We start from the raw sequence: 10641 nt of genomic DNA, 5'->3' as shown, positions 1-10641 counted from the left end.
ACACGTTTTCTCTGTTTAATGATACCCTAGACCAGAAAATCGTCGTTTTCCCCCATTGTCCAGCAGCATAAATTCTCGTGATCGAAATTCCGACATTTGAGGTGGCGCCGCGTAGCGGTAGCTTTGACAAATTCTCCAAACACTATGACTATCTCTGTTTCTCTTACTCTATGTCGATCGTACCTTCGTTTCTCTTTTTTCTCCCTACTTCCGTTGAGAACGTATAGAATGGCCCACTCTTTTATTCTACTTCTCTGTCCAATATTTTTCATCCTCGTCCATCTACTAGCTACTCTCTGTCTTTCCCATTTCGTTTCCACACATAAGCCCGTTTTTAACTTTCTCTCTCGTTCACAAGTTACAGCACCCTCTGTTCTACTCCCTCTCTCGGCAAATCTCTTTTTCAGTCGACCAGCCGTAGCCTCGATCACTCTATCTCGCTCTTTCTCCGTCTCTCTTCTCCTCCGTGCCCTTCGTTTCCATGCAACCTCCCTCAGTGCGTGACGGGTCTGCGGGCCACGGAGAGCTAGAGAAACGCGCGCGCGCGGCCATGTTTACTCGCTTTGGTGGCGTTTCTTTGTCGGACACAACGCATTCTTATCGGTACACGCTGTGATATTAATTATGCCTGCGGCCGGCCGCGTGACCACGTGTGCTCCGTGATTTTTACGGAATTGTGTTTCCTGTGCTTGAAAAGTGTCGTTCCTTAACTCTGTCGATTGAACGCCAAGAGCGTGCGCGTATGTTGGTCTCTTCGGCTCCGATCGGCGAGCACGTTGGCCGAAACCGAAACGAACGACTAACCACGCTCGGTATTCGAATAACGAACAGTGGCTTTTAACCTGGAGAACGAAACGCGACGTGGATCGCTCGCCTCCGCGAGATGGAGGAACTGCATAACGGTGTCATCCTGATCAAGTGTAAGTTTCGTGAGTGGCTTGTCAAATGCTTCCTATCTCGCGTGGTGCGGTTTTATCGTGTCGCATGCACGATGACAGCGTTCAACCAGAAACAGAACGTTCACCCCTCTGACATTATTGGAATCCTTGAACTGCTGCCTTGCTAAAATACGAAGTTTTTTGCCTACCTGTTGTATAGTTTTGAAATGCATTCATAAGTCTAGGTGTAGAATAGAGTGAATTCCTTTAATTGAAGGTTGTAGTTGATGATGATTTTGGTATTAATAATCATTTTTGAAAATAGTGTTCAACTCAGTGGAACATTGTTTGAAATATGAAATTGACTCCGTGCGACCGATTCTATTGCGACACGGTCGATCATTGTTCCGGTAATTGGCATCGGCACGGTTGCGTGGAAACGATGAAACGCCCCGTATCGTGCAGCGTCAGCTTCAGGACAGTGCCCGTTCCGCGTTCTTGGTGCATCGTCCATATGTCTCTTTCTCGCCTTCTGGCCGGATCCTCCCGCATATCGGTTCACGACGCCTATCATTATCAAATCCTCGTTAATACTCGTGAGTAACGCGAATCCGTTCGTGAATCATGCTGGGATTTTCAATCGCTGGTCTTTCGTGGTAGCGTGCCGGTAAAAGTGATCGTAAAATTAATAATATACTATAAATAACTTGCTGGCACTCGATATCATTCTACAAATTAGAAAATTTATATCTATTTATATCCGATTTCACCATTGATCTCCGTACTTATATTCGGTTCAGTTCATCAAATCTTTAACAGCATCATAGATCTTTATTAAAACATAACTAAACGAATATAATATAAAAAGAAATTTGTATTATCATAACAAGCCTTTCATATTAAATATTTTATACATTATTTTTGTTTATTGTATACATTCTATAAATTTTCAATAACTACATAAACATCCTTACTGACGAAAAATAAATTTCGTAATTTTATTTCTTCTATGTTAACTCGGGACATAAATCTGGTAATTGTCGGTCGCACGTAGCTCATTATGCCATAAAACAACAATGTGAATACGTAGATGTATGAAATAGCCACATGTGTCATGAACATGGTATCAAAAAGTAAACCGTATGTTTTTACCACGGGATCGAGGTGCATTTGTCGCAATCGGCACGCCTCGTACGGTACAATCCGGCAGCTCCCCCGTATTGGTGCACGCGCGACACCTGTGAGATATCGATTTAAAATTCTAATTCGTCTCAATTCGAGATTGGGACGCTTGAGCAACCCATTTAGGACAACTCTACGCGGTTAGTTAATATGGTAATTTATGCCGAGTGATGTATGGCCTTATAAACCGGCGGCCGAGCTGGTATCGAATGTCTACTAGATCATAGGACCTGTTATTCGCGCGTGGGCGTGCTTTCTCTTATAAAAGTGCAGATTGAAATGTCATACCGGTCGGCGGTATTTCGCCGGTTATTAAAAATGTACCGTTGTGTTCCGTTCGCTTTTATTATTGTGCACGTACATAGATGAACCGGTTGAGATAGTGAAAGGGAACAAATAGATACTAATTTGTACCTTTCGAAAGCGACACCGGTAATCGTACGTCCAACAACCTCTGATTGAATATTCATAAATGAACGAGCAAAAAACATCTTGTTTGGTTTCTGTGTACCAGGAGATCATCTCGTGATGCGCGCGCCTCGTCAATCTTCTCCCATGTGACCACGTGGTTTTCTTCGTGCGTCTTGTGTTTGTTGCTCCCAGTAAACGTTAAATCGCTGTTTTCGCCGGTCCAAAACAAGATTTATTACGTAAGCGGAGCCTCCACATTCGCATGTTTGATTAATATCTATATAGACTGTTCGTTCTACCGTCATCATTTTAGTTTTCAAATAATCGGAAATATTTTGTGGTAGCGTTGTATATCATCTAACGTAGTTATAGAGTAGGTGGCAGAAAATTTGTATAGAACCCAGCTATTATGCGTATATGTTTGCTATTACGAAGGGAGAACAGGGGAAGGAAAAAAATATACAGAATAGAAGAAAAAATGGGACACTGACCGTGACAAGCATTGCATGTCTACAACCGCAAAAGGCAATTCGTAGTGATAATAGCGCACAGCAATACACGTAATTCGATATAACCTATGTCGTTTCGCTGAACGCGAGTCACTTCGCTTTTCCTAAAAACCTGTTTCAATTTACTTTTCCTTTCTGGCATAGATATATGTAGATCAACATGGAGTTCAATACCTCCCGATATATAATGTTTATCTACTTTAACCTTCATATGAATTTTAAATACACGCATCTCTTTACAATATCATTTAACTTTATTCATTTAATAAACAATGAATAGTTATATATTTATAATAGGTATATATATTATACAATAGTTTGTATGATGCTACATATAAGCCTTTATAATTTTGGTAGCTCTTCTATTCTCGTTGTCAGAAGAATGTATACCAAATCAGAATTTCATGAAAATCTTAGCCCACCTATGCTTCCTCTGACTCAATCTCCAAATTATAGACCTGCTAAATGATGATTCTAAGCAACACTCTTCCTTCCCTTTTCTCGTCTTCTATTATCATAGAATCATAACAAAAAAATGATAAAGAAACAATTTTTTGCAAAGAAAGTTAGGTTATCTTAACGTTCCCTTATTGCTGATCAAACATTCAAATTCAAGGTTAACTACTCCCAATAAGTAAAGAAGAAAACTCACTGATCGCTTTCCGAACGATTGTTTATAACGGTCGAGGTCGTTGTGCTATTACGTAATATCCTGTGGAAGAATCTCTGCGCGAATACATACTACTTCGTATCCCATTGAAAATCATAGCCGCAGCTATATAACGAACTGGTTTGGTTGCATCGCTGGGGAGAAACAGTTGCCGCCTAATCTCAGTTATGCGTGTTTAAATGCGAACCGGGTAAGAGGACAGGGATAACGGGGTGCGTAGTCGCAGTAAATTCGGCTCCCCGCTAGCGAAAAAGGAAGTATTCTGGTGCCGATGACTCCTCGAATCGTGGACTCTGTCGTCAGAAATAAAGTTAGTGGGGAGCACGTGTGTCACTGTAAAAAGCTAGCCTCTCCGTGTGCCGCTCACACGGCTCCGGACACACACGAGCTACGTGCTTACAATGAGCATTCAAGTGGCGCGCTGTTGCCAGACTTATATTGCCCACACTCCACTAGTTGCTTTTAACTAATTGACGCGTCCTAAAATTAATGCCCGCACACTATAAAACGCAAAGCGTCGTTTTTTTTTCTTCTAGCTCCTCGTTGATTCATATATTTAGGTATATTTACAATGACAATTGTTTCTTGCGCTAAAATGATTGTTAGACAGGTGAACCAGTTAACAAAAACTGAGTTTATAGGTAAGAGGGATGAAGATATTAAGAACTGGAAGGCAAATATATCACAATGGAAGTATGAAAATATTGAATAGCATATTTAGCTTATTTTCAATAATAATTGTTTCCTATAATTAAATCATTTTTAGACAAGTGAATTAGTTCATTTGTTATTATTCGTTTAGAAAAATATTGATTTTTAGATAAAAAGAAAGATATAGGTTAGGTTTATCCTCAATAAAGATCGTTTTTAATAATATAATTTTTAGATATGTAAACTAATTGATTCATGCTCTTCTTTCATAGAAACGTAGAATCTCAGTAAGGAAGACACGAAATAGGTTAGGAACTGAATGAAAACCGTTTCGCAATAGAAATATGGAACAGTTAATCAGCACGCTAGGATATAGCGATAAACGACACGCGTAGTAGTTAATCGGTCGTACAAGTATAACATAATTTGACGTTGTATAGACATTTGTGACGCATTAGATTTTACAAGACTCTTCCGGAAGACAAGGACGTTATTGTATATCCTGTATATAATTGAATTGCCCTCGCGATTAATTATCGTGCGTTTTCGTCACGAGCCATTCAGTAATTTATTGATTTAAAAAATAAACGCCACTATCTTGTTAGAAGAATCAACAGCAACAATTAATTTAACCTTCAAATTTTGCACGACATGCTGAATGATATTAGTAGGAAAAACATCTAAGCCGATCTATGTGAGATCTCTTACCACATACATGAATTAGATTCGCAATATTACTCAATGTGCTCACGAACGAGAAAGTTCAAACATGGCGTGTGGGTTGTTAGAATGTTCAATAACGTCAAACAATTGACCTAATCTTCTCTAAACAACCTATTTGTATTAACTTCGTTTCGATCTTCGGAAGAATATAAGAATATAAATGAAGAATAAGAATACAAAAGAAAGGATATAAATGATGTTAAACAAGTAACTTAACCTTCAAACTTCCGAGCATTGTATTTGTATTAATTATTCAAACTTCCAAAGAAAAGCAAAATTATTTAAATTAATCCACGCGAGATTCTTGGCATGATATAAATGAAATTCACAATACTATTCAGTATATCTTCAAATGAGAAAGTTCAAACGTAACATGCAGGTTGTCAGAATGGTCGACAATAAACATAATTAATCCTAACCTTCAAATTCTCAAATAATCTATTATAACTTCCGAATAGTATCAAAAAAATACTGAAACCAATACACCCGAGATTCTTGATCCGAAGATATGAATAAAATTCGCAATATTACCCAATATCCCTGCAAACGAGAAAGTTCAAACGCGGTGTGTGGGATGCATCTCTCGGATATTGCAGCTACCGTCTGCACGCGTTTGTGTACGCGTCTATGTATGAGAACGGTCGTGTACCTGCAGTTTGTTGTGCATTGCCGCGTTGCACCTGCATGCTATGCCTTACCCGTTCGATGTGCCCGTTCTTATTTAAAACCAAGCGAAGCAGACGGCGACGGGATGCATTGAAGGGAACACGCAAAGAGTCGAGGGGATGCGTATATAAGTACCCAGCTTCTATTTTCGAAGAAAGGAAACAATATACCTCGCCTCGTAGGCGAAGTGCATTTACGTGGGTGTTCGATACAACGAGCATGCTTAACTGGTTCGACTGGCTTGAATTGTCTTGCAGGTTTCGAGGCATGCCGATGCATCATGCAGCCGGTGCTCGCGACATCCCGAGCACATGTGTTCGATATGTTCGCATGCATATGTATATGTGCATATACAGTTAGAGTGCGTTTAGAATGGATGCTGTTACGCATTTCGCTTATGAGTGTATTACAGCATGAATTGGGCAGAAATGATAATTTGTGTACGGGAAAATATAGTGCATACTTATACGTACGTATAAGGGAGTTATTGTATGTACGTATAATCACAAAAGTAGTCAACTGTTCGAATATTTCATATTTAATGTTCAGAATGTAATTGTTTACTGTACATTTTGGTTTGCTTTGCACATTGTACATTTGGTTTGCAAATCAGATCATCATTGTTAAAAATAAATTTCGAATTATGTTCTCCTTTTTATTCGATACATAATTTCACATAAGATATGTTGAATACCTAATATTAGATGATTTTATGATCGATTATACGTATACATTATATGATACAAAAAATGAACCTTAATAATTCATAAACACAGTATGTATTATACTATAGTTATAGAATCCCAGACTAAACATTCGATCTTTTCATTGCATCGCTTGTTAGTGCCCTAATCAGTTGGTCTTCATGTGTCTCATTCACTTTCTTCGTCACGCAATGGTATATGTTTTGATACACTTATCACGTTCTACGAATATGATGCTCGTACAGTACGATTGTTGGATGAAGACTGAACGTTGTCAACGTACAGTAATGTTTGAATATTTGGGTCACAAATTTGTCCACTACTTTTGGACACTACTTGTCTTAACAATAAATACTCAACGAGTCGCCAGTAAGTGCTTGATCTATCGTCGGTCCAAATAAATCTTAATACTTAACGAGAAACTACGATAAAAATATATATTGTATGACAAAGAAGATAAATTTTAAAAATAGCAAATAGTCGCTAGGCCAGTTTTATCGTCACACCTGCATGAGATATTTCTGTTTGTTCAAAAGTCCTTGTTTACCGAGGACTAAGCAAGAACCGAAGCACCTGCTGCGTATTTCCCTTGTCCTTGCCTTTGCCGATGAAAAGAACCATCCGAATAGAGCAAGCAAATGTGAGGTTAAGAAGCAATGCTTGAAAGCAGCCAGGCAGCATGAAAAATACTTCTCCGCCGATACTACCATGCGCGTGAATCCGTAGTGCGTAATAACGTTCGAAATAGCGCCACTGTCTCCGTGGCCGTTCTAGAAATTCGACGTGACTCAAATAGCGACATAAACGTTCGCGATTCATTTTGTATATTCTTAAACCTATTAAACCGTACCAATGTAAATTGGAAAGAACTTAATTGAAGAACTACAATGATCCATTTATTGCTGAAACCATTTTAACGTAAGGTAAAACGTGTTTGAACAAAAGTCCCTTATATGTTATATTGAAGCACTTTCATGTGTCCACTCGTTTCCTCGTGTATGCGTCGCAATCTTACGCGTTCCATAATCGCCTTATATCAATGCAAAGAATTAAGAAAATAGATTAGGAGCGTAAGTGATAAAATGTATAGTCTCTCACCCTACTGTTCCACTAACAACTAACAAGTAAGTGTGTGAATTATTCACACTCGTACGAATCTCTGCGGATATACATCCCACACAAACGAAGATAAACGACAGACAGGATATCGATAACCATGATTTCGTAACATCTGAAAAATCAGGTCAAGCTAGTCGATGCGTGTTATACATCTCATGTAATGGTCCCGTTTTAGGACCGATTTGGACGATTTAAGAAATTTTAGCATTTTATTATTTGATTTAGCATTATTATACCACGACCATGACCTACTCTGATTCATAATATCATGCGAAAGATCACTATGGTGACATACTCTTCCTGATACGAAATTTTGTTTCTGTTTACGAATAATTTTTTTGATGAAAACGATTTTAACGGAAAATTGGCGAAATGACTTACGATAGTGTGAGTAATCTATTGAGTTCACCACGTGACTGTAATCAATCGCTTAAGTGACCCACGCCTCCTGCAACGAATCGACTATAGGTGACCCACGCTGTTCGTGGCTAATTGCTTGCGTGACCCGTATTGTAAATCGTTCATGAGATTTATAGTCTACCTTTTCTATAATTTACTTGCAAAATATAGTACGATCTATATTGAAACTAATTCATATTGGTTACGTAAAATTTATTTCAAGAAGGTACAATCTGTTGGTCGATAAAGTAGATTCCCCTAGAATCGATCAAAATTTTTCTACTAGACCACAGTGATTCAAGAGTGATTCGCGGGTAGTCCGCGATCGCGCAATGATATTATGAATCATCGGCAACAAATCGATCGGATCACACAGTAACGCGACGTTTCGATTATTCACTCTACCTTTTTTATTTCATCAATATCGTTTTGTAAATTCTGAGTATCTGTAAAAAATTTGTATGTTTGATCGAATAGATGCAGTTCAGCATATGCAAATCACTGTATCGCGATATCATCGTATGACTAACCTTATACGTATATGCGTAGCTTCCTTTTGCATATCCGCTTGTACATCTGCTTTTTATATATATATGACATAGTGAATAGACATACTATATAACATACTAGTACTTCGTGAGTGATTTTATCGAAATTATATTTCATTTTCGGCCCATTTAACTTCCTTTTCAGAATGCTCGTGAAATTCAAAATAATTATAGTATGTTGTACAACAGGGTTCACTATACATTATTGATTCCTACATATTATATAATTTGGTTGATCATTGTGTTATCGTTTTTGAAGAATAAATTGAAGAAATTAACCTGTTTTAATCATTATTTAAAGAAGAAAATGAAAAAAGAGAAATTGCTTACGAGAAAGAACTATATCCAACAATACGATCAACTAACAGATTTCACTATATTTTTACAAAACTATTTAAATTCACTCGATCTGATCACAAATGATCACATGCAAACTGTATTATTCACATATTGTAGCAATAAGGTTAACCGACCAAAAATAAAAATTATCAAATCGATTTTCCAGGAATGAAATTATCAAATTAGCAAAAACAAAATTTTGCTCCTTACTCAACCTTTCAGTAACTCGATGATATAAAGCGTTGAACCGATCGCGATTGGAGTAATGCCCGACATCTCTCCCCCCCTCCCCCTGCACTATGCTTGTGTGACGCTAAAGATTCATTTCCACCCCGTCGTCGAAACGATCGAAGGAATAGACCGTGACGTTACACTGGGGCCGGTTGACGCGCAGATGAGACGCGTGAAACGCATGCGCTCGCGCTATCGCGTGCATCGCGCGAGACATGCTCGCTCGTCCCTCTGTCTCCGTTCCGCGAGAGCGTACGCGTGGGCCGTTCGCGACGGAGGAACGAACGACGCGCGACTCGCGAGGAAATAGTGTCGATCGTAAGCTCCGGCCTGACGGTCGCGTTTCTTTCTATGATCAAATCCTTCCTGTGTTTACATCCGTGTGCGAGAAGTAAAAAACTGACGTTCAATTTCCTGCTGGAGTCGATTGTTCTAAATTATCAAATTATATTCAAGTGTTTTTTAAAAGTAATTTGGAATTTGCGCTTTTTTAGATTGCGACGTTGTGTAACAAATATATTTATATTGGTGTAAATTTGTTATTTTAGTAACTTGTTTTTTTTTTTTGGTAACGTGGTAATGTGGTAACGTTTTAGTAACGTCGGTGGTCTTTAATGTTGAATAAGAAGGGTATGTTTAATACAACATTTCGAGAGTACGAGTTCTGAGAGCAAGATCTAGCATCGACTTCGAAGCCCCATTTTGTCGAAGTGAGGCTGGTTAGTAGATTAGCTAGGCCGCAAACGGGATGCTTTTCTGATTGTGTGGGTGTGTGGGAAGCATGCATTATGGTTGAATGTCGAATTGGTTGCATTGAATCGCGTGCTGAATTGACTCCGCGTGAGGATTCGGAGGGTAATTAAGGATTATTGTTTTGTTAACTTTTATGTGTTATGAGAACTCTGGATTATTATACTTGTTTTTGCTAGGTGAATGTTAGATGAAATCTCTAATACTGTCAAATACTCGCTAAATTTATATTTCTATGTATATCAATTCATGAATTAATTTTTTCAATTAAATTAGTTTACAGTACATTATTAAACATTAATAACAAATATTAAATATTATACTTATCCCAGGAATAAATACAAATATTATCAATTTTTCCAATGTTGAATAGGATAAAAACAAAGGAATACTATTTGCAAGAAAATATCCGTGCCCCCAGGGCCAATCCACTTGTTAACGTTCTGTAAAGTTCGCGCTCCAACGACGTGGTATTGTGTGGACACAATTGGACGTTCGTATATGTCCATATATTTAAACATGAAAAGGGCACGGGTGGATAGGTCTGATAGGAAAAAGAACAACGGAGAAACTGTTGATTGTGTTATATTAAGTTGGACAGAGTTATATTTATTTTGTCAATTTCAGAAAATAGAACTCGCCAGCTTTGACTGATAGATAAATCTTGTGGAGCAAACCAATAGCTCGTCCGCGGATACACAGAATGTTTTAGCTTAGGCAAAGCTTAGAAAAAAGGTAAAGGTAGAAGCTTAGGTAAAAATTTTGGACCTAAATTGTATATATCAAAATAAATACCACGTAGTGACAGAAAAAGAATTAAAATATACTAATCCCATATAACATCTCAACAGGAACACATTT

The 10641-nt window shown here is 38.1% G+C and overlaps 1 protein-coding gene and 1 long non-coding RNA gene across 9 annotated transcripts in view; one reads left to right on the top strand and one right to left on the bottom strand.

Annotated features, from left to right (window-relative positions):
• The window catches only part of LOC117209098 (rho guanine nucleotide exchange factor 10), a 47810-nt gene that overhangs the window by 22591 nt on the left and 14578 nt on the right, over positions 1-10641 (top strand). The window contains exon 1 of one of the 8 annotated variants that reach the window (XM_033450709.1): positions 89-920. The exons of 2 other annotated variants lie outside the window; for them this stretch is intronic. In XM_033450709.1, the coding sequence (XP_033306600.1) occupies positions 884-920 (37 nt within the window). In that variant the 5' untranslated portion in view covers positions 89-883. Of the gene's footprint in view, positions 1-88; positions 921-1343; positions 1475-7175; positions 7318-9230; positions 9750-10641 lie in introns of those variants that run through there. 5 more of the 8 variants (XM_033450707.1, XM_033450714.1, XM_033450708.1 and 2 more) reach the window with 5 other exon arrangements.
• On the bottom strand, positions 6211-7017 carry LOC117209103. Its single transcript, XR_004487850.1, has 2 exons — positions 6901-7017; positions 6211-6816 (listed from the first exon to the last, which is right to left on the bottom strand). It is a non-coding gene; the product is annotated as an uncharacterized LOC117209103 (long non-coding RNA).

Source organism: Bombus bifarius, unplaced genomic scaffold (assembly GCF_011952205.1).
Source record: "Bombus bifarius isolate JDL3187 unplaced genomic scaffold, Bbif_JDL3187 scf7180000008165, whole genome shotgun sequence".
In the NCBI taxonomy this organism is placed as follows: domain Eukaryota; kingdom Metazoa; phylum Arthropoda; class Insecta; order Hymenoptera; family Apidae; genus Bombus; species Bombus bifarius.
Note: the sequence above shows the minus strand (reverse complement) of the source record. Positions and strands in the feature narration are given on the sequence as shown.